The following is a 24,339-nucleotide window of genomic DNA, read 5'->3' as shown; positions in this document are numbered from 1 at the left end:
CTTAGAGCCCCTTACAGTACCTACAGAGGCTACAGGAGAGCTGGAGAGGGACTTTTAAAAGGGTCTCGAGTGACAGGACAAGGGGGAAAGATTTCAAGCTGAAAAATGGAAAGTTTAGATCAGATGTTGTGAAGAAATTCCTCCCTGTGAGGGTGGTGAGACCCTGGCACAGGTTGCCCCGAGAAGCTGTGGCTGTCCCATCCCTGGAAGTGTTCAAGACCAGGCTGGATGGGGCTTAGAGCAACCTGGGATAGTGGAAGGTGTTCCTGCCCAGGGCAGGTCCCTTCCAACCTATGATTTTATGATTCTATGACATAAGGAATAACAGCACATGAAAAAACCTCCACGGCAGATGAGGGTCAACCCAGTTAGTCAAGCCTTGGACCAGTTGAATTGAGGTCACTCAGGATGATAGCCAGAAGTTACTATTTTTCCCAGAGCACAGGGGAGAAACTTGATGTACTTTGGGCCTTCTGCAATACTCTGGGACAGGGAAACCTGTGGCACCATCTCTGCAAGGGATCAGACATGCAGAGAAACTCCCCTGCAATGTTACCTTCATCTGTAAGTACACTTCCACAGCTCCATCCCACAAGCCTTCCCTTTTCTAGGAGTTCCTCAACATCATCTCTGTGATTACTCAGTCAAGCCAACAATTTACTCTTGTGAGTAAAGGTTTGCCCAACTGGCAACCCCAAATGACAGCATCATCCAGACTGCTGGCAGAGCAATGGTGGGAAATGAAAAGCCCAGCAACTTGGATTTTGCACAGTTCCACTGACCTGGAGCTGAGTTTGTGCTGTAGTTTGGGCACTGTTACTACTCTATACTGAAAGGTGTGGGGGTGGTGACTTTACTCCTTAAATTAGGTGTTGAAAGTCCCTGCTTGTCTCCCCCAGCCCCAGAGAGTGAATTCTCACTGTGGTCTGAACAGCAGCCACTGAACCCCAAAAATCTCCCGCATAGGTCATGAGCTCGCGGTGAAAAGCATATGGTGGGGTGGGGGGTGGATGGGATGGCGTGGGAGAGATTGAGCTTGGAGTGGGATAAGTGGGATAAATACCACTGCCCTGAATCTCACCTCCTGTGCCTTTTCTCCCCTGCCCCCATCAGTGCTGCGGTTGTGTCAGGTAGTGGCACTGTTGAGTACATTAATCCAGAGCTGAGCATTGCAGCCACACCGAGCGTCTGCGTGTGTGTGTGTGCGTGTGTGTGTGTGCGCGCCTGATCATTACCATTTATTCCCCACACTTCGCCCCCCACCTTCCCACCCCCCCACCCCCAAGCGCTGCAGGACTTCGGGAGCGAGCGACAGAAACAGAGGAAAGAGCGAGAGCCATCAGCCCCCCAGATCTGCTTAACCAAATCACCGCCCCTTGCAGGGAGGGAGAGAGAGGGAGAGCGAGGGGAGGTGTGTGTGTGTGGGGGGGGAACCAGACCAAAAAGACAAAATAAAAGACAGATAAAGGGAAAAAATCCGGCGGGGGAACAAAAAGCCGCCCCCCAGGCGCACCCTTTCGCAGCGGGGAGGGGGATGAGCGTGTGTGTGTACTCTGTGTGTGTATGTGTGTGTGTGTGCTCTGTGTGAGTGTGTGAGTGCGTGAGCACCGACCCCGGCCCCATCAGGAGAAGGGGGTGTTTTCCCTCCGCCTTCCCTTCGCCCTCCTCCGGCCCGGCGCGGGGCGGCGCGGGGGGAGCGCGGAGCGGAGCGGGGCGGCCGCAGCCCCGCAGCCCGCCGGAGCTCCGGCACCCGCTCCGGAGCCCAGGGAGCGCGGGGATAAAGGGAACAGCTTCCTCGCCGCCCAACCAGCTCTTTTTTTTTTTTTTTTTTTCTCCTGGCGGGGCTTTGCTCGTTCTTCTTTCTTTTCTTTTCTTTTCTTTTCTTTTTTTAAAACTCCTCGCCGGGAAAAAGCAAAACCGAAAACGCTTCATTCCCCCCTTACCTCGCCCCCCTGCAAAAGGCTCTCAAACAACCACCGACAGCAAGCGGAAAGCAGAAGGGGGCCCCCCTCCAAAAAAAAATTAAAAAGAAGGAAAAGAAAAGAAAAAGAGAGAGCCAGAGACAAGCTCCATCGATTTCAAATCCAGGATTTTATCCAGTGCATTGAGGTTTTTTTTTTTATTTTTATTCCCCTTCTTACCCCCTCCTTGCTTTCACCCCCCACCCCCAGCCTCCCCCTTCTCCTCCTACACACCCTTTTTTTTTTCCTTTTCATTTTATTTTGGATCCTGCTAAAATTAGTCGGGACTGCTCTGGGTGTTGCGTGTTAATTTGATTTACTCCGGGATTCCGGCTTTCCAAGACGCCATTTTCCCCCCTTTCTCGCTCTATCTCGTTCTATTTATCTCTCTCTCTCTCTCATTTATCTCCCGAGCTGTCTCTCCGTCTGTCTGTCCGTCCATCTCCCTCTCCCCGGTGCCTTCCTCCTCCCCCCGCCCTCCTCCCTCTGCGCTCTGCGTGCGCTGCGCGGCCGGGCGCTCCCCTCATCCCCATCTGACAGATGAACACCGCCATGGGTTTGCCGCAACACAAGCAAAAGCACCTTTGGGGGCTGTGGCGAGGGATTGAAACCGGGATCTAAAAGAGAAGAGACAAGAAGGGGGGAAATCCGAGGAAAGAGGAGGAGGAGGAGGAAGAAAGAAGAAGAAGAGGAAGCTGCTAAGAAGCCCCCGCTGCCGTTTTGGGGATATGGGTTAGTAAAAGCAAAAAAAAAAAAAAAAAAGGGGCAACAAAAATCCTGAGGCATCGAGGAAAGGTCTGTCTTGATGATCGGGATTGCAGGAGGGTCGTACCCCTCTCTCCTTTTCCTTCCACCCCCCCCACTTTTTTTTTCCCCTCTGCATGCAAAAGTTAATGTCGTCTCTTTTTTTTTTTTCCCTTTTTTTTTTTTTTTCGTGTTGTGACTTTGCAATGGCGCGGAAAAGGGTTTATTTTTTTTTTTTTGAGGGGGGAATATTCCTCCTCTGTGCAATGCACGCGAATCTTCCTCTCCCCTCCGACCCCTTCTCTCCCCACGCTTTGTGCCTGCTTAGGGGGGTGTGTGTGTGTTTGTGTGTGGTTGCAGGGGGGTGGTGGTGGTGGTGGTGTGTGTGTGTAAAACGGTGCTACTGGGAAGGGGTTGGAATTTTTTTAGGAGTTTGCATAATGTATTTATTCCCTCTCTTGTGCCCCCCTCCCGCTTTTGTAGCCTATATGTATTTATATGTGAAGGTGGCAGCTATGTGTGTGTGCCTGTGGAAATTGGGGGACACACGCACACGACCCCCCCCGCTTCGTAAATTGCAGGTTAAGTGGAGCTAGAGAGCAGCACTGTAACCTTACGGGGATTTTGTGTGTGAGAGTGTGTTCGTGCGAGTGTGCGGGGGGCTCCGCGGCGGTGCCCGGGGGGGGGTTGGAGTGGGGGGCGCCGCTGCCCCGGGGTGGCCCTGGCTGGGTTTGACATTGAAAAGGACACGCAGCCCCGAAAAGGGGGCGATCTGGGGGACCAACGATGTGGGGAGGGGAGTGGGGTAGTAATTAGCAAAGCGGGCTCCCCCCCCCCCCGCCCCCCGCCCCCGTGCAATACTAGTTCTTAATAAGCCGGTGATTGCCACCCCCGGGACCCCGGTGGCCCCTTTTCCCCCCCACAACGGGTGGAAGTGGAGTTGAGCTGCGGACGCGCGGAATATCGCCGATATTATCTGGGGGGAAGGTGGTGGTTTGGGGAAGAGGAGGGGGTGTAAGGCAGGCGGCAGCCGCGGGCGGCTATTGTCAACCCCAGCCCTGGCGCAAAGCTCCTGCCGGGCACTCACACTCGCACTCATACCCCTTTCTCGCCGGGTTTTCCCGGCGGGCACCGGGAAATAGGGTGTCCCCCCCCACCGCCCTTGTCTCCTGGGGGGTGTGTGTGTGTGAGTGTGTGAGTGTGAGTGTGTGTGTGTGTGTGTGAGAGTGTGTGTGTGTGTGTGTGTGTGTGTGTGTGTGTGTGTGTGTGAGTGTGTGTGTGAGAGCGAGTGTGTCAGCGTGTTTGCATCCCAACATCCCACCATCCCACCCGGGCACGGCGGTCTCCGCGCTGCCCCTGCCTGCTGTATTTATGTCTCAAAAAAGGCAGTTGAGAGAAGGATTTCCGATTCGTTTCCGCTTCAAATAAACGGCCCCGATAATCCCGGGCCTGACGCCTGATGCTCAAAGGGCACTTGGCCGCCGGGAGCCCAGCCCGGGGAGGCGGGGGGGGACGGGGCACACCCGGCTCGGCCGCCCCGCGGTGGGCAGGTCCCCCAGTCCTCGGGAGGGGTTAATGGGGGGGCTTCAAGCGTGGGGGATGCGCAAGGGGGACGCGCGGAGAGAGATGCGAGGGGAGCACCCACCCTTTCTGGTACCGAGGGGTGGCGGTGTCCCCGCGGCTGCCGTGAGCCGGGCTAACCCAGCCGGGTCCTGGGAGGAGTAGGAGGATGGAGGGAGGAGGGTAGGGGAGCCTGGCAGCCTGTTGTCCCCGCATACAGAGGTGTTTCATTAGCCACCGGCCCGCGGTGGCCCTGCTCCGTGGTGGAGGGGACCTGCCGTGTGTCCTTCTATATCCGTCTGTCACACGGCAGAGGATGAGTGGGGCGAGGGGACTGTGGAACCAGCCAGTGCTCTGCTGTCAAAGAGAGCATCCGAGCCTCCTGGTATTGATGGAATTGTTCCAGGAGGAAAGGGTTGCTGGCAAATCCGGTCCTGTGTGGAATATTATGGGCCCAAATGGGAACAATTACTGATTTGACAGCCCCTGCATCCAGGAGTAACTTGGTGCAGGCTACAGGAATGGTATAATCAGGTGTCTAGTGACAGCCAGTGACAGCATGAACTTCAGGAAACAAGTGGACCTTTTATTGTAGACAGCAAAAAAATATGCCTATCAGGGAATTGTAGAACTGTAGAATCACAAAATGATTTGGTTGGAAGGGACATTAAAGCTCATCTTGTTACAGCTCCCCTGCCATCTCATTCCAAACCCCCCACCCCGCCAAGGCAGGGACACCTTCCACTAGACCAGGTTGCTGCAAGCCCCGTCCAGCCTGGTCTTGAACACTTCCAAGGATGGGACACGTTCATGGGGAAGTGTGCAAGTGGCTGCTTCATGCACAGCTTTCTGCACTTCTTTGGCCTTTCCCGAGATTACTCCCCTCGTCAGAAGCTCCTTCCACTCAAAGGAGAAACTTTTTTTCATCTCCATTTTTTTTTAGCCAGGAGGAGAAAAACCCTTCCACACAATGGAGTTGTACTTTAATCTCTGCTCTTAGCTCAGAAAGGTTATGTAAAAAGGGGAGGGGGGGAAGCAGAAACACTCAGTGAATGGAGACTTCTCTTCCATCTCTTATTGGCTTCAACTTTTTTTTTTTTTAACTTCTCAGACTCAAAGTTTTAATTGAAACCAGAAGTCTATTGAGAAGTAACTGAGCCAAGAAAACCTCTGTTTTCTCTGCAGCTAGGGATGGGGAATAAATAATTTTTAGCTGATGTTATTTCAAGTTGTTTGAGCTTTTTGATTCCTGCCAAAAAGCCCAGCATAGATTATTAACACATTATCATTTTAGGAGGACGCACTCTTTGAAATGCAATAAAATGGTGTGTTAGGTTTGTGCAGAGCCATAAACTATGCTAGTTGTTGGCAAAAAAAAAGAAACAGTGGCCATGATTTATTATTAATAATGATCTTAACTGAGCTATTTAGTTCAATTTGATATTTATTGTGTTTCTCTACTGAGGTTGCTCAGTATTGTTTCCAGTGTACTTGGATTAAGTTGGGAACTGTTCTTGTTTAACAACCTCTATTGCCGTGTGCTTAATTAACTCAGGGAGTTAAATGCTTAAAAAGGTTCAACAATCATTTTTTGGCTTCTGATGCTGCCTAATCTCCTCTTATGCTCTTTTTTGACCCATCCTTTGAGCTGCTTTTTCCCAGCACACACATCTCTTAGGTGCAAGTGCCAGCTTACCAACAGGACTCTTGTTTTCCTTTACAAGATTTGTCTAATCCCAGTTTCAGTGACTTTTTTTTGCCCTCTCAGTAGGGCTCAATTGCTCACACATAATCTTTCCCTTCTGTTTTCTTTCCCCTTTGGACAACACCCTCCAGGACTGAAAAACTCTTGCCTTGTGCCCTGAGACTTGCAATTACACAGCAATTTTGACTCTTGACCCAACTAGTAGCAAGAAAGGCTATTGTCTAATGAACCACGTAAAAACAGTTCTGGGATCCAACAGATTGCTGTGATGGAAATGAAAGCTGTCCCACTGAACTGATGACTGATTTGCTTAACCATATGCCTAGGCAGTTTTCCTTGCTCCCCATTAACTACCCATCTCTGGAGGATCTGTGATCTGTTGGTTTGTGGTGACGTTGAAAGGCAGCACTAATAACTGCCAAAATGTGCTCCAAGGAGCACGTAGGGCCAGGTTTTAAGCCATGTTGAGAAAATGGGGAATTTTATTTTTGCCCACCATAACAAGCAGGGTTTTGGGTGTGTAACTGCTGCAATTTCAGTACAGGTTTTGTTGATGAGACAAGGGCAGCAAAACTGTGCACAAATATCACAGAATCATAGAGGCATGGAGTGGTTTGTATTGGAAGGGACCTTAAAGCCCATCTTGTTCCAACCCCCTGCCAAGGGCAGGGACACCTTCCACCAGAACTGGCTGCTCCAAGCCTTGTCCAACCTGGCCTTGAACACTTCCAGGGATAGGGCAGCCACAATTTATCTGGGCAATTTGTTCCAGAGCCTCAGCACTCTCACAGCCAAGATTTTTTTCCTAATATAGTTGACCTATAAAATAATAGATAGTCAGATGAAATCCATGGTAAGATCTAGCCTCACTGTTGAGGAGTTCAGACACTCTTAGGGCAGCACCAATTCAAGGATCAGAGCTAGTCCAAAGCCTAGAGAGAAAGGCAAGAGTTTGTGGGACAATCTTAATGGAGAAGGTTCCCAGTGTTGTGCTGCAGGGCTTGTGGTTTCTACTAGGACTGGTTTTGCTGCTATTATAGGTGTTCTGTTCTCACTACTTTCTCTCTTTCCAACTCAATAAAAAAAAGAGTTTTCTCTCCCGTTATTCTTGTTGAGGAAATAAAATTACTTACGCTTTTAGGAAATTGTCATCTTGATTAAAGATGCACTTTAAAATCCCTCAATTCCGTGTTTTAGCCTGAGGGGACTTAAAGATCTGAAAGCGATTTCCAAACTTTCAAGGTTGGGACTGCTCTGCCTTCTGATAAGGGCATGAAATCAGGTTGGAAGTGTGCATGGTTAGCAACACTTAGAGACTGTTTCTTTCTCCTTTTCCCAGTGTGAAGGCTTCACTTGATGTGGCTGCAAAAGTCCATTGCATTTTTGGACCTGTTTAAAAGTGTGATTCATGCTGGGACCAAGCACAGCTCTGCAACAGGCACCTGGATTCTGAATTCACATTTAACTGGTCGTACAGAGTAAAAAGTGAGGGAGATAAAGAGCTGGGGGAGAAAAGGAAGACAAAATAATTTCTTCAATTGAATAAAATCAGTCAGAGAATAATACACCTTGTCTTTCAGAGCTGAGGAAATGTGTGAAGGAAGTAGTGGGTGCTAATTTCTGTTTATCAGCTCTTGAGGGAGTGCAAAGTTAGGGACTATTTTGCTCTTTAGGAGTTGGATTTACTTTGGAGGACACACTGTCCAAATGCAATGATGAGCTGTGGGATGACTGTATGAAGAGCAATCTTCTGACATTATTTCGTTTAGGCTTTTGTCATCTTTTGTGTTTCTCCAAAAGACCAAGTAGAAACTCTGGACACCAAACACTCTGAGGATTTGATCCAAATTTTATTATGATCTTTACAGCTGTAGTTTACTTCTGAGTCCAGCTGGGGATTTTTGCAAGGTCTCAGGCCTCTGTATCTTTGTGGTCCTTGCCCGGCTGTCTGCCCTGTGCCATTGCCAGTGTGTGACAATGACCCTGTTGACTTTGGATATGAAAGGGATTGTGGTGGGTCTGAAGCACGGGTGATCAAAGAAGAAGGTGGCCAGAGAAGTACTCTGAGAATGAAGTCACTGGTACTGCTCACAGATCCCTGGGTCAAGGTTTACTCTTGTTGATGAGTAGGGACACTGGTGTGTCTCATGTACTTGTCCATCTACCACAGGGGTTTTGCAGGGAAAATAGGAGTTGTGTAGGTGGTAAGGATCAGGCCAAGTTACCTTCTCTGTGCAGGGTTGTTGAGTCTGATGCACTTTTTTGAAAGCAAGCAGAACGTTTGGAATAGCCATGCAGGAGGAGACCAATTTCCATGCAAACATGAGGTCAGAAGGTGGTGGCAAGGCTGTTCCCTGCCCTGGGGAACACCAGAGCAAGCCCAAGGCTTGGCTCTTTGATACATCAGGATGCAAATGCCTGGCAAAGGGAGGAGCTGGAATGGACTAAATACCATTGTGGGGTGACTTATTTGGCTTCTCCGTGCCTCCGAAGCAGTGAATTCCTGTTTCTGTACGGATTGCTCTGCAGTCCTGGGCAGATAAGGGCTCCATTACTGTGGTAGCAATGAGAGCAAAGTTTCCTCTACTGTACTATGGTATAACCTGTAATAGTGCTTGAGAAAGCTTTTCAGAAGAATGTGTGGTAGGCAAGCATGGGGTAACCCAGGACTCACTCAAATACCTCAAAATTAGAGATGGGTTAAAGATCGGAAGCCTGAGGTTTTAAGTTACTTTGAAATTTTTGTTAGCCTTAACCTTTAAAACTGAAAGATATATATGTATACAATGAATCACTCTGTTTCTGTCCTGGCATTTTAGCAAGATGGAGAAGTTGGTTTTAAGATGGAAGGGAGAAAATGATGACACTCAAACCAAAGGTCAAGCTGCAAGGTGTTACAGACACGTCTTTCTTCCATATGAGTCCACACATCCTGAATATCCTACTGATGTGATTTCTAAGATCTGGACACGGGCCTAACTTCCCTCTGTGTTTCCAGACCCGGCATATTCTGGAGTGATGCTGTGATCTGTGCCTACCACTCCTCAAGGCTTGCTAAATTACTGGCTTTGGAGAATGCAGTGGGGTTTCCACCGAAACTCCTCTCAAATCCTATTAGTTTGTTAGACAAGGAAATCCTTCCTGTAGTTGTGTCTTTCTTTTTTTCTTTTTCTTTTTTTTTTTTTCTTTTTCTCTCTAAAGCCTTCCTATGGAGCCCTACAGTGGGGATTCAATAGAATTCTGCAAGGGGAATAATTCTCTGCTGAATTCCTCAGGTTTTTTTTTTTCAGAAGGGATCAGAGACACGAAGCTTAACTGGGGGAGTTTATAAAGTGTTTGAACAGGATTGTACACGTGTAGAGTGTTGTAGCAGGCATCTGGGCAAAGTGTTACTATACATGTCCATTGATCTTAAGGTTGAAAACCAGTTTAAAATATTAACCCATACATTCACATCCTTGTAATTTCCATAAAGCTTCACCTAATGGGCTGAAAAATGTCATACTTTCTCTTTGTTTTATGACAATCTTCTTCCTGAAAAGTTTAGTAGATCTCTCCAGCTATCAGCTGTTCCTCTTTTTTTTCCCAATTTATTTAGAAAAAGTGAGAGTAGGGGAAGAAGAGGAAACACTTTGCTTTTTTAAATTATTCTAACCATATGCTTTTGAAGATGGACAGCAGTCTGTATGTTACGGATATAGGGCTTCTGTCACTTTTTGGGGTGCAAGGGGGACAAAAATTGGAGGTTATGGTTTCTGATACCACGACAGATTTAAGTGTCATTGTAGGTATCCTGAAGGCAATGGTGTTCTTGTAGTCTGCTGGGTTAAAGAGAGCGACGCAGTCCAACAAATCCTGTTAGATAAGTGTCATAAATGGCGTTTGTTATCAGTGTTGGTTACGTTACATTAGAGTTCTGTGTCACTGGAGGTAGTCACAGGAACACGAGTCCTGCTCCTTCCCTTCTATCATCAGACTTGAAGGCACGTCTGCTCTTAGAACATGCTGTCTTTTAAGTGCGACTTTGAGGCCAGAACATTTTCTTCACCCTTAGCTCAGTGAACAGACCTCCCAGGGCCCACCCTTAAGGAAAATCTTTGAAATAAAGGAGTGTGAGCAACAGTTAAAATAACAATAAGCTGTAGTGTGATCCTAGATAGGAACTGAGAACCTATTCAAACCCACACCCAGCTCCAGCTGGAGAACAGTAGCATGGTACCTCACTTCAGGGATCTCTTGACCCATGAGAGCCCACAGGCCAAACTTTACTTGGTTGGGACCTAAGTGAAGGATTCAGATAAAGAGACAGAGATCAGAGATCCACAGGTCTTCGATGTAGAGAGCTGGGCACCCATGACTGACTTAACCTTGGATTTCCCCAAACTCTGACTCCATCCCAAACTTTAACATCCCCCTGGAGTCAGTGGTGTTACAAGTATTACAAGTGACAGGATGAAAGGAAATGGCTTCAAGGTGCCCCTGGGGAAGTCTGGATTAGATACCAGGAATAATTCTTTCCTGGAGAGTTGGTCAGACATTGGAACAGGCTGCCCAGGGAAGCACTAGAATCACCATCCTTGGAAGTGTTCAGTAAACATGTGGATGCAGCCACTGGGGACACAGTTTAGTGGTGGCTTGGCAGTGCTGGGTTAATGGTTGGAGTCGATGATCTTAGAGGGCTTTTCCAACCTTAATGATTCCATGATTCTAAGGGAATAACAATCCAAAGACTGGGCCCTGCTTGAACAGGGATGTGAGTGGTGAGTGTGGTGCTCCTGACCCTGTTTGCTGCCTCGGAGGGAGTCGGATGTGTGCACAGAGCACAGCGAGGTAATTGAGCCGGAGAGGCCTTTCAGGCGTGCAGATACTCAGCGAGCTTTTATCTCCTTCTGACTCAACTTCACCCAGCATTTCTGTAACCACTTCCTCTTCAGCCTCATTAGAGGCAAAGGTACTCCTTTCCTTTGCCCACAGCAGCTGTCAGTTATCTTGCCTTTATTCCTGGCCTCGGGTCTTCCCACCAGCATGCTCCCAACTAATGGTTTTATACCTCTTGATTTCACTGTCCTGGCACCCTGGGCTGCTCTTTGCCCTGGGTGCATCCAGCCACATCCACTGGTGTCCTGTGCTGCTTTTGACTCCTGATTTTTCTTCTTCTGACCATGAGGATTTAAGGGCATTTCATGTATTGCTGGCCCCTATACCCTCTTTTCCCTCAGAGCCAAAAGACTGATGCATTCTGCAGGACAAAGCAGCCTCAATGCCTTCCTCTAAATACCCCAAATTATTACCCTTCTTCTTATATGCCCTTTAGACACACTGTTTTCCTATAATCCCCTCTTGATGCTGAAGATACTGGTACCTTATAGGGCTCAAAGAAGACACCACTGCTTACTCAGCACAGAAGCACTCAGTGCAATCCTGGATGGACAAAATCCAACCTTTCTTACTCCTAGCATCATTTGAAGCATTCAGAATGGAATAACATGGGATGTGTTGTTTGTACAGACTCCAGACTGGGCACAGATTAGACCCTGGACTGAAGCCTTTTTGGTCCTCCTTGTGCCATCACTTACGGCTCTGAGGAATGGATGCCGAGCCAAGACCTAGTGCATTCCCTATCAGATGTGTTGTTTGATTTTATTTACTTCTTTGTTTCTCCCAAAGGAAGGGAAGGCTGGTGTATTTGGCACCTGTGCAAGCAAAAACGAAATAACAGAGGAGAGGGGGAAAAAAAAAAAGGGAGAAAGGGGGCAGCAACAGTCCCGTGGCAGCAACAATAAATAAAAACAAGACTCTCATTAATGATTTATACAGAGAAGTAATATTCCACACATTTCGTGGTGCAGAGGGAAATGTTTGATCAGAGGGAGAAGGAGAGATTATTGCCCTGCCATGACGGTGTTAGAAGGAAGCTACTGTGTCTCATGGCAGTTCTCCAAGAGCCGAGTCAATCTAGGAACGTTTGGTAACACAGATGAAGGAATTGTACAGGGTTTTGCTTTCTGTGGCTGATCTCTGTGCCAACAACCTTTCCCTAAATACCCATAAAACTTTCCATTTGCAGCCTGGAGTAGCTGCCGCTACCTCCAGGATGGTGTGCTTGGCAAGAGCTGGCTGGAATGGAGTGAGCATTTAAGTCCCCTTCTGTGCATATTGACACTTCCCCCCCCAAGAGTTTTATGGCTGTTGTCAATGGAATAAGTTTTATCCTTGCAGTTGCACACAGTGCTGCACCCAGCAGAGTGCTTGGGGTGGTCTCTTGGGTCATCCCAGGAGTCACTTTTGATTACACATCATGCTGAGCATGATGATGCTTGGTCTGGAAGCTCTGCAACCTGGTGTTGACCTGACTTAGGCAAATTTCCTGGTTTGGATTTTTGTGTTGTAATGAGCTGAAGCACAGTTGGCATCCCTTTCTGCTGTCTTGTGTCCCGGAGGCCTAATCTTCACAAGGATGATGGGTAAAAATAACATGCCAGCTCTTGATGTCATTGGGATCAAACACTGCTCCTTGATTTTCCAGAGAAGTTGTGAGTGCCTGGAAGTGTTCAAGGCCAGGTTGCACAGGGCTCAGAGCAACCTGGTCTAGTGGAATGAGTCCCTGCCCATGGCAAGGAGTTGTAACAAGATGATTGTTAAGATCCCTTCCAAGCCAAGCCACTTTTTGTTATTTGTATTGCAGGGCACAAGTAGGAGGAGGTTGGTCCTTTAGAGACCAGAAGTCTCTCTGTGGAGATGTTCACAGGTCTGATAACTGTACTGCCTTCCCCAACACCCAGGCACAGCTCTAGGTTGTGAGTGAGTAGGTTTACAAAACCTTGGCACAGTTCTCAGGCAGGAGATTGTAAAAGTCCTTGGGCAACGTGATGGGCATCTCTCTTCCTCCTGCAGATGGGTGCTTTGCTACGCTGGTTGTTGCCACAGCTGTACCTTGGGCAAGTATTGCTTTTATGGGCTTCGTGATTTATGGCTGTGTCAGTTGTTTAATCATTCAGCTGGCCCTCCTGTCAGCCCTGTATGATAGTTAGTTACTTACATAGAAAGGTGACTATCTGATCTAATTATAACGTCTCAAACCTAATTATGGAGCCAGATATGACTCCATAATATACTCTTAATGTCTCTGTGTTGAGAAGACAGATACACATGTGTGTAATGTGCACGCTTACATGCCTCTGCAATTACGGATATGCTTGGACTCTCATTTATTTCTGTCTCTTTGTCTTGAGGAGGATGCTTGCAGGTTCACCTGGCTGTGACAGATATTTGTTTTACCACATCTTTTTCCCTCCAGTGTGACCTTTCCTGGCTCCCTCTGCCAGGCTTGGGCACAAGTGAGGCAGAGCCATCAGTCACTGTTGCTCAGGAGGCGCAGAGGGCTGGTAGCACTTGGACTCGGGACAATCTGATGGAAACAAGTGAAGATTACATTTCTGCTGTTGTTCTGGCAACTGCCATTAACCCTTGCTCCTTGTTTTCATGTGGATAGACCACACCTGGCATGGCTTGCATCCTGTCCCTTCAGAGAAAGTCCTCACATAATCCATGCAAAATCAGAGGCAGAGGTGGGAAAATTGGAACAAAAGCAGAGTTGGAGACAGGAGTACAGTGCAGAGAAGAATCAACTTTCTTCTTCTAATTCACCCAATTAATGAATCACATGCCTTAGTTAGTTAGTTATTTTTAGAGATAATTTGTGGATTACAGGCACTCACATATGGTCATATCATTTGCAGTTATTATTAGTTGAGGATCCCATACTTTATTTGTTGTACACCCATATCTGTTTTATGCGTGTTTGTATTCAGGTATATCTTTTAGATGGGATTGTAGCAGCGTGTTTAAAATTGTGGTGCAGTGGAGAGACCAGTTTGCTCAGCACTGGACATGGAGGCCAAGCAATACATCACAGAAGAAGCACAGAACGTCTGGGGTTGGAAGCCCATCACGCTGCTCAGCACAGGTTCACCTAGGGCAGGATGCTGAGGGTTGTGCCTAGTTGGGATTTACAATCATAGAAATACCTTCAGCTGGAAGGGACCCATAAGGATCATCGAGTCCAACTCCTGGCTCTGCACAGAACAAACCCAGTAACCCCATCATGTGCTTCACAGCGTTGTCCAAACACTTCCTGAATTCAGACAGGCTTGGTGCTGTGACCAGTGCCCTGGGGACCCTGTTCCAGTGCTCAACCACCCTCTGGGGGAACACCCTTTCCTTAATAACCAACTTAAACCTCCTCTGAGATATCACCAGGCCATCTCTAGCTCTTGATGAAGAGATGACATTTTGCCTGAAGGGGAAGTTCTTCTGCCTTGTTTCTGTCCTGATCAACACAAGGCAGGTGAAAGGGAGAGAGTGTTTCCTGGGTGATCTGTAGTGTGGACAGAAAATAACTGTCACAGGCATTATTGGAGCTCCCTGCCAAAGCTGGGTTGTTCTTTCAGAGTATCATGGTCTCAGTAAGTAACTAAGGCTGTGGTCCAAAAATGTGATAAATCTAGCTCGAGGGCTCTGAGCAGTGGATTAAATACACTACTGGTACATGATACTGATCCAGTATAAACTTATACTCCTGGTTAAAATTTGTTCAAAAAAATTTGCAGTGATTTAATTTTATCTCAGAGGACTTGGTATTGCATCATATTGTGTCACTGGTCTGCACCATGCTGGCTTTCTGGCCCACAAGTTTTGCCCATACTCTGGAACTGCCTCTGAGATGCCATGAAGAAAGTTTTACATCTGATATTGTGTTCTTGCCCATTCCATAGAAGTGTGATCAGGTGCCTGTTCCTAATCTCCATCAAAGTCATGCTGCTGGCTATCTGGCAGTGTGTGGACAGAGACCACAACGAAGCACGAAATTCTAATTTGTTTTTTTCTTTGTAAAACAATAATGAGGAAATAGGTTGGGGCATTTTTTACTCCTAGTGTGAGCTAACTGAGTCCAGTGCAGCTTGCCACATGCCAGGCCATTGGGTTTTTAAGTCCCTTGATGAATTCTGAAGTTTCACAGACACTTCTCATAAAAGCAGGTTTCTGACCAAAACTTTCCCTTGGGTGTAATGTGGGTTGTCCATTGGCCTTTGCCCCAGAGGCAGCTGCATTTCAGCAGTGGCATATATAATCATGGAAGCAACCTGGGAGCCTTGGGAGTGAAAGGTGATATCTCATCATTAAATACTGCTGTGTAGTCTCCAGTGCTTTGTGTGAATGGTTTTAGAAAGATGGAGTGTAAAGAGGCTTCCAGGATTTCTGATATTTTGCACAGATTAGGGATTTAAGTGTATGTCCCACGGGAGAACGCAAGATCCAAAGGCAACCTGATAGATGCAGGGCCAGAAAAGATGTGACCTCTACTTTGTGTTCACCACAACACTCCCAGACTTGTGCCTCAGTTTTGCCTCACTTGAACCTGTTCAATAGATTTTGTGTTTTTCTTTTTCATCCTAAGTAATTTTATTCACAGACTCCCAAATGCAAGTCTCAGTAGCTACAGTGGTATTAGTGTAGGAGGGATTTGGGCAGCACCTCTTAATATTGCTCCTAGGTCCCTGCTGGTGTTCCTGGTGCTTGAGCAGTTCAGAGGAACAGCACAAATGCTGGGCAGTTGAACCTACCTTGCTTGCATGTGTCAAACCAATGTTTGTTTGTTACTACTGTGGTTGCTCTCACACTTAGAATCACAGAGCCATTACGGTTTGGAAAAGACCTCCAAGATCATCAAGTCCAAGCTTAGGGCAAAAGCCATGACAATTATTATGTCCACTTTTCATTTAATGGAGAATCCCAAACAGGTGGATTTCCCCCCACCTCCTACGGGCTCTCACCTCTGTTTTTGTCCTCAGCAAATTTTCACTTTAATCACTTTATAGCCCTGGCATCTGAATACTTACAAGCATGAGCAGTTGCCTGAGGCAGGAGAAAGGAATGTATTCAGAACCCTTAATGGAAGACATCCAGTATGACCCAAAGGAGCTGATAAGAAACCTGAGCACTGGGAGCAAGGCTGAGCAAGCAGGCATTTGATTATTTCTCAGTACTTATCAGAGGAAGCGTGAATGTCTCCCTAATTAAGAGCTAATGCCAACTTCTGTGAAATTTGTTGTCATTCACCTGTGAATTATCCTCCTCAAATTTAACTTGACTGCAGGAAGCCTGCTAGCAGTAACACTTTCCTCTGTGAGCTTAATTTGGACACTTCTGTAGCTGCTTATTGAACAGGACTTGATGCTGCAGAGCACTGCAGCCCTGGAAGGGCAAGTTCCAGGTGGTAGCCCACATGTCTTGGGCGTTTAAATAGAAATAGAACTCTTCAGCAGTAGGACAAGGGGGAATGGCTTTAAACCAACAGAGAGTAGGTGCAGTTTGAATATTAGAAAGAAATTCTTCCCAGTGACTGTGGTGAGGCCCTGGCACAGGTTGCCCAGAGAAGCTGTGGCTGCTCCATCTCTGGAAGTGTCCAAGGCCAGGTTGGACAGGGCTTGGAGCAACCTGGGATAGTGGAAGGTGTCCCTGCCTGTGGCAGGGGGGTGGAACTACATGGGGTTTAAGGTCACTTCCAACCCAAACCACTCTATGATTCTGCTCACAGGCACCCTGGAGAGGGGAGGTAGGAAGGTTTCCAATAAAGGTTACACATTCAGAAGCCTGAAGTGCTATTTCTAATTAGTCAAAGCACAGGTAGCCTGCCCAAACTAGAAAGACGAGTGTGATGTCCCTGCACCCAAATCATTTAACTATTAACCCTGGAGGAGAGTAAGAAGATTCTTTAAACAATGACCCAGTTAATTCTGTGTGCAGCATTTGAGCACAGGGTTATTTGTTGCTACCTGTGGGTCTGGTGATATCATCATCTGCAAACTCTTGGCAGAACAGGAGGCCAGTATTTTTAAGTTAGATTTTAAGGTGGATTTGGCATGGACTCATCTGACATGGGTGTGATGCAATGACTTTATTCATCTGTTGCCTGTTTACACTGACCTGGAGGCACACAGCCAAGCTGGGATGAGTGTTTGGACATTATGACCCAGAGTTTGGGTCCAAGACCCACAACCAGACTTCAGTGCAGAAACCTGGGTTTTTATTCACCCTCTACAAAAAAATATTATCCAGCGACTCAAAACCTGAAAGACCCTTCCTGGCTCTCTCTGCAGGCTCTTAAATGCAGCCACGAGCTGTATTTAAGCTCCCGTTGAACACGAGGCACCAAATGGGTTGTTCGTTACACGGGTGTCTGTGGTGTGGTGGCCGTGGTCCCTTCCTTGCAGCCTTGGTGGCTGCAGACTCATCCTGCTGAGTTAGGTGCTGTCTGCCAGAGCCTTCCCTTTCCAACCAGCAGTGAGAGAGGTTAAAAGCCTGTGGGCGGAGGCCGGCACAGAGTGCCCATTGTACATGCGTGCATACCAAAGCAGTAACTCTCTGGAATGCTGCACCACCGCCGAGCTTTTACCACCTTGTGTTTGTGTTGCAGCCCAGGAGTGTGCTGTACATTGTGTCCCTCTCCAAGTAGATTAACAATGCAAAATGGCAGATAAATAAGATAGTTTGGGGGGGGGGAAGGGGGTGTTTGGGTTTTTTTGTTTGTTTGTTTTGGGGTTTTTTGTGTTTTTTTTTTAATTGGACGGGTTGGAAGAGGAAGGTGGCAGCTCTGACTCCCATCACCTCCACAGGCACAAAGGAGAGGCAAAGCAAGGTGCAAAGTCAGTAAATTAGGTGGAGCAGTTCCTTGCAACTGGGTGGCTTTAACGTACTAATTGCGTTAGTAATTAGCGACTACCACAGGGTAAACACTTGGGTTAGAAACTATGCAAGGACATTAACCCACTCCAGAATGGGTTTGAAGGAGGTAAGCATGATCCTTGTTTCCCAGGTGGTGGAGAGACCTGCTGACCTCAGGGTGAGTCAGGGTGGGTATGCAGGAAACCTTGGGTCTGTTAGTTCCTCAAGATCATCTTATATGAGACCAGTGGCAGCAGCTCTGGGAAATGAGTCTTTCCCCCTATTTCCAGGAGATGTGCAACTTAAGTACAAGTGTTTTTATGGTGTATTTCTGTCTCCTGTGAGCTACAGAAACCATTTCTAAGGCCAGATGGCAGTTCAGGCTCTGAGTTCTCCCTTTTTTTTTTTTTTTTTCTTTTTCTCTTTCTGCTTGAGTTGTCAGCTTGTGCTATTTATGGGAACTTTATTTGAATTTGTGTCTGCTGGGACTTGGGTGGAGGTCACCTAATGATTTCATGGAGCTCTAGGATGCTTAGGACTTTTCATTAGTAGCCATATGTGCCCAGGTCAGACAAGTGACCCATGGCCAAGCTCCAGTGTAAATGTGGATCTATAACTAATAAAAGGTGCTTGTTATTACTTCTTGTTGAATTTCAAGCTCCTGCAAGGGACCTTTAAAAAGCTGAAAGAAGCCAGTGGTACAAGGATGTGATTTTTCTAGTTGAGCTGTGTTTCAGACTAGTCTACACTGACATTGTTGTTCTGATTTGGTGACAGGTAGCAAGACATTTTTGATTCGATTTTATATATTGCTGCTAAGAGTGATCTGGGAAATCCCTGGCTCTGCTCAGATCCTGATTGCAGTTGAGTTGAGTGTAGCAGAGCTAATCTAGCAGGGAGTTGTTGCTGACAGAGTCGGTCTGCACCCTATGCACCTACTCCTCACAGTGCCTTCTTGTTTCCTTCTCCATATGCCAGAAGTGTTACTCTGATCCACTGGGGAGCTGTTTCTCCTAAAGTAGCAGAAAATATATTTATTTCTCTCTGCTAATTTTGAAGGCTACACTTTTGTAGACTCCTCTGCTAATTCTGTAACCTAAACTGGCTTGCCAATGATGGATACATGTGGAGGCGTGCCAATAGGGGGGTTTTAAGGAGGATGTGTGAAAACACCTCAGTACCTTTAAAAAACACTGTATAAGTGTTATTTTTAACAAGATGTTTGATATTAGTCTTTCATGTCATTGGGTGACACAACTTTTGCCTCAGTTGAACATTCACAGCTTTTCCCCTTAACTTTAGCTGAGACTTTATAAGGTACCAAGTACAAGTGCTTCCATATCAGAGGGTTCCACCTCTGATGTTCCAAAGAAAGACAAAATTTGCAAGGATGAGAGCACAGTCAGTGCATCAGCCAGCCCAAGGCTCTATCACAGAGCAGTGGTACCCAAGGGAATGAGGAACTCTGGAAAACTTGGAGATCAGAATACCTGGCTGCCAAGGGCATCTCTCTCTCACACCTGGGAAATGGGAAAATAGAGAGTTTGGTGATTCAGAGGGCAGCACCATGTTTTCTGTGCTCTGATCAATGCATTATTTTTAAACCCAAGGCAAGTATCTGCCTCTACTTTTTTTCCCCTCTGAAAACCCTGTGACAGTGACAGTTTTGGAGTAAAGGGAGAGGTTCACGGTTGTGGAAAACTGGCTGTCCCCTCCTTTATTTCCTAAGTTGAGTTGAAGATGTTTGCATTTAGAGAACAATTTCAGGTATTTCGGTTTATATATATATTCATTTTCATCAGTTTACCAATACATGTGGCTATTTTTCCTTGCTTTATGATACCAGGTCCAGCCCTCAGAAATGCTGGTGAGCCTCAGTTCCCATTTTGCTTCAAGGAAAGCCCTTGGGATGCTACAGGGGAAGCCTGAATTTGCCCTGTGCCCTGTTTCACCCTCATTGGATATGTGTGTATGTGTGCTAACTTCCTCTCTTTCTTCTTCTTTCTTTTGACAGTGGCAGATTTGGTCTCTTCTGAGCAACTTGCAGCCTCTGGGTGACCGGGACATTGAATTTGGTGGACAGTGACCATTCGCTCCCTGGGATCACAGCTGCCCTTGCTTTCCTCACCCCCTCCCGCACTCCCCTTCCCTCCAACAAAACTCCAGGGCATTGTGGTATTGCTATGGAGCCCAGGGAGACTTTGAGCAGCTCCCGGCAGAGAGGAGGCGAGGCAGATTTTCTGCCTGCTGCTGTCACCTCCACGAAGCCTCCTCCTGTCTCCAGCTGCGCAGGGGAGACGATGCTGCCTGCAGCAGGCTCGGGGAAAGGGATCCCAGTGAGCAGTGAGAGGCTGGAGCCAGAGGAAGAGGATGAGCTGGGTTCTGGAAGAGACGTGGATTCCACTTCCAACGCGGACAGCGAGAAGTGGGTGGCGGGAGATGGCCTGGAGGAGCAGGAGTTTTCCATCAAGGAGGCAAACTTCACAGAGGGGAGTTTAAAGCTAAAGATCCAGACCACCAAGAGAGCGAAGAAGCCCCCAAAGAACCTGGAGAACTATATTTGCCCTCCCGAGATCAAAATCACCATCAAGCAGTCTGGGGAGCAGAAGCTTTCCAGAACTGGGAAAAACAGCAAAACAGCTAAAGAGGAGGACAGATCACACTCCAAAAAGAAGGTAAGTCCTGTCCTTTCACAATATTTCCAATTTTTCCTGGGAGCAGAGGGAGAAGGGAGGAATAAACCTCCTCAAACAGTTTGTATCCAAGGCATAACCTTGGCAAGGTTTGGCCATGGAGAAGCACGGGGCGGGTGTCATCCTGCACCACCGCATACGCATAGGGAATGATCTTGAACTATCCTTCAGATGAAACAATTCAGAAGGGATCAAAAGTTCAACAGGGCCTCTTCTATTTTTGTGTGTAATTGAGTTTTAAGATTAATCATTACACGAGTGAGAAATGAAGGAGCCCACTTCTGAACTGCTTTGTGCCTGAGCGCTAATGCTCGAGCCTTTTGGCAGTTAAAGCATTCAACTGCATTTTTAAAATAGAGGTATGTGCACCGTGAACAATTGAATTCATTCCTGTATTCTGGGTGAAGGGCTCCATTATTCTTGATTACAGCATTGTGCGAGCAGCACTACAGTTATGCCACAGAAAATACTTCCATTATAAGTCTCATTTTCTTCCAGATGCTTATCATTTCCTTGAAATATCCTTCTGCAGAGAAATTCTTGGTACTTTATGTTTGGGGGAAAATGGATCTTTTTTATTTTTTCATTTAGTCAAGGATGGGAAAAGAAAGAAAATCCTTCCCTTGTATGAGCTGTTTTCTGGAGCACCCTTTTGTTTTACTGTTGACTTGAATTTTCAGTAGTGTCTCTCACACCTAGTTCTTAAAATGAATTTGAGTGTATTAAGCAGCACTGCTGGGGATTGCCCATGATTTTTTGGGTGTAGTGGTGTTTTCTGTCCCAGTCATTAGAAAAAGAGTTTTGGTCAGGTCAAATACAAATACTTCACCTCTGCCTCCTTAGTAGCACGTGGGCACCATGATGAGTTCAGTCACGAAGCCAGATTTGATGAAAGACTCATGAGTATCTCCAAAACCTGGACAAATTCATCTAGGATGTAGGCACCCACTGATTAGAGCTCTGGGCATGACTTGGTTTTCCTTCTCATACAGCTTTGATCCCTCTCTTCCCATACATTATGCACTTGATGGATGCTCAGAGGCTTATGTGAAGCCTTGAGGAGGCTAATTGCCACCACTTCTCCCTGGAGAAACCCTCCTCAGCAGACTGACTTAAACTAAAATTTTCATAACTCAAAATTACTTTTTGAATCTTCAACACTTTCCATTGACTCAAGGCAGAGCCCAGGGAGGTTAACATCACTCAGTCTTGGAGTACTTTTCTTACAAGCTGAATTTGGGGGGAGGGGAGGGAAACAAACAACAAGGGGATTTTTTTTCTCAGAATCTTGCTAAATGGCACAGTCTATGGCCATGAAAGGAGCACCTCTTTTTAGCACAGCAGAGGTTTGGCCCTATAACACACTGAGAAGGGATTTTCCCACCTATTGGGAAGGATGGGCTGTCTTAGCACCAAGCAATGTCTTATCTCGACTTTCCTCCCTGAACGCTTGCAGAGGTCTCAGAGGAAGCAGCAGTTGCCTGAGACTATGCTTGGTGACAGCAGAAGTGTCACAAGCAATCCTTCCATGGTCACACAGGGAGAAAAAACGAATTGCAAACCACTGCCTACCATGCAATGACTGTGAAGAAAATGACTGCATAGAAATCAGAGCTTTCATTTCTGTTTATCACTCAGTCAGATGGGTATGGAAGGTGTATTCTTTCCTGTGTGGGGTCATTGGAAAAGGTTGAATAAATAAAGCGAAGTATAAGGAAGTTATGTGCAAGAAACACCAAACAAAAACCAAACAAACCCTATGTGAACAATAACTAAAAATGCACCTTGTTGGCGTGGTTATGCTCAGGGTGAGACTTTAATTGCAGCAGGACAAGGAGTTTGAAAGAAGCAGACATGGCTGCATCCAGCTTGCACCTGTGCTGTGAGGTCCGAGCTGGCTGGGGCTGTGTTCACACCCTGTGCTCAGGCTGGGAGCGCTTTGGGTCAGCACTGGTCTAATCTGGCCATTAAAACGAACAAAAAAACCCCCCTACCACCCAGCAGGTGGATGCTCTGAGCAGATGGGTGGAGGGCTGCTGCTCCGGTGCATCCATTAGCATAACACCCAACGGCTGCCGCGCGGCAGCTGCTGGGACACAGCTGCGGCAGAGATGTCCCCAGCAGGGATCTGGAAGGCCCTGGTGCTGTGATCTCAAGGGGTTTGATGCCTGGAGACACCTACAGCCTGCAACACCAGGGTGAGAAATAACCTGCATCCCTGCAGCCGGAGGGATTTTGCGTATGGCTGCCTCTCAGCTCGCGGGTTTCAGGATCAGGCTGTGAATGTCTCGTATCTATGGGGTGATGAAAGGCACTGCAGGAAGCGAAGGCTGGAAATGAGTGGGAGAAAAGTTCCAGTGCTGCCAGTGTAATTTCTTCCATGGCCAACGCGTGTGTCTTGTGGCAGGTACAGAAATTTTTTGGGGAAGATAATTAGGAGGAAAGAGCAAGTTGAAACTCGCATGGAGATGTAGCTCTCTGGTCCAACTCTGTGTTTCCCTGGGAAAGCAGAGCACACAGGAGCCCTTCTGTGTGTGCTTGCAGAACCACTGAGAGCTGTAGTAGTGGCTGGGGGAAAAAAAAAAATGATTGTCACATTTAAACGATTCTGGCGGTTTTGAAATTTCAGCGTTAGGCTGTTTGATTGCCTGTTGCTTTAATCAGCACAAGCTCCAGAAAAGCAGCTACTGGCAGCAGCAGGAAGGAACAACACATTTAAACGAGTGGGCCAGACCTTCAGCTGGCATCACTCCACTGTCCTCCATGGATTTTTGCCAGGAGAGTTTGGCCCAACACACACATTTCCCTTGCACATGGGAGCAGCATCATTATTTGGGTTTACCACCTTGCTCATGGATGCAGGGAACACACACAGGCCTCCGAGACTGAGCTGCCATTCTTGTGTCTCTGGTGGGTGGGAGTGGTTGTCCTGCACCTCATGGAGTAGCACCCGAATTTATTTTTCCTCCTGAGGAGGTGCAAACTCTATCAGGATTTGAAAAATCACTTTAGCTTGTTGCATAATATTTCCAGCCACATCTCCAGTAGTCCTCAGTGCTTTGAAATACCACTTCAGCTTTCTTGCAGGAGTTTCAATACACATAGCACAGAGGGCAAGTAATGAAAACATGGAAGCAATTTAAGTAACAGCATGTGGGTACACAAAGGACTGGTAATGCCAGCAATGTAAAAAGGGACTGTGAACTGGGGATATAACATTTATTCGGTGGCCACTTAGGGAGGAAGAAGATATGCCTGCTCCTAAGCCTTACACTGCTCTGCTAATTAGGCAATAGAGGTTAGTGCCTGATTTCTAAAGCTGTGGTCAGAGAGTGGCAGTGATTAGAAGGGGGCTCTGCGGAGAGTCATGATACTCATGTGCCGAAGCCTGAGGTTTTTGCCTTTTATTCCAGCTGCTACACTATATTAAAAGACATAAACATACATTAAATACTTTCCTCATGTTGCTTCTCCATGTGAGCAATCGCCCCAGGGATGTTATGTGATCCTGAATGGGAAGGGAGGGAATTCAGGAGAGGATCTTGCTGGGTGCGGCTGCTGATGCCCTGGAGTGGGGAGGGGATGAGAGAGCATCAGTGTTGGGAACCTCTGCTCTCCTGGCTTGAAGGCTTGGCTGCAACCCAACAACTTTTGGGGTTTCTTTCAAGTCCTGACCATGCCAAATTTCACATCAGCTTCCCCTGCTTGAAAATAAGAGCGACGGTAGCTTCCTAACCCTTTTCCTGGGACTGCTCAGAAGAGGAATCATAGCTTGGGCTGTTCCTGCGGCTACTTGTGTGGCAATTGGAAAGTGCACAAATGTTCTGTAAGAGTTTTCTCTTATTTCAACCCTTTGGCACCTGGGGATGGAGCGGGCTGAACCGTTGCCACTTCTAAACCCACAAATAGCTCTATTTCATTTAGTCTGATTGGAGAGAGAGAGAGAGGGAAG

General features: G+C 47.1%; 1 protein-coding gene across 4 annotated transcripts in view; it reads left to right on the top strand.

Moving 5' to 3' along the window:
• The first annotated feature begins 384 nt into the window (after positions 1 to 384).
• SETBP1 (SET binding protein 1) overlaps positions 385 to 24,339 on the top strand; it is a 263,727-nt gene continuing 239,772 nt past the window's right edge. For 2 of the 4 annotated variants that reach the window (XM_032674917.1, XM_032674914.1), the window contains exons 1-2: positions 2,201 to 2,693; positions 19,709 to 20,369. In XM_032674917.1, coding sequence (XP_032530808.1) covers positions 19,878 to 20,369 — 492 coding nt within the window. In that variant the 5' untranslated portion in view covers positions 2,201 to 2,693; positions 19,709 to 19,877. Of the gene's footprint in view, positions 565 to 2,200; positions 2,694 to 19,708; positions 20,370 to 24,339 lie in introns of those variants that run through there. The other 2 variants (XM_032674915.1, XM_032674916.1) reach the window with 2 other exon arrangements.

This window comes from Chiroxiphia lanceolata, chromosome Z (assembly GCF_009829145.1).
Source record: "Chiroxiphia lanceolata isolate bChiLan1 chromosome Z, bChiLan1.pri, whole genome shotgun sequence".
NCBI lineage: Eukaryota > Metazoa > Chordata > Aves > Passeriformes > Pipridae > Chiroxiphia > Chiroxiphia lanceolata.
The sequence above is the reverse complement of the archived record's forward strand: the minus strand, read 5'-3'. Positions and strand labels throughout refer to the sequence as shown.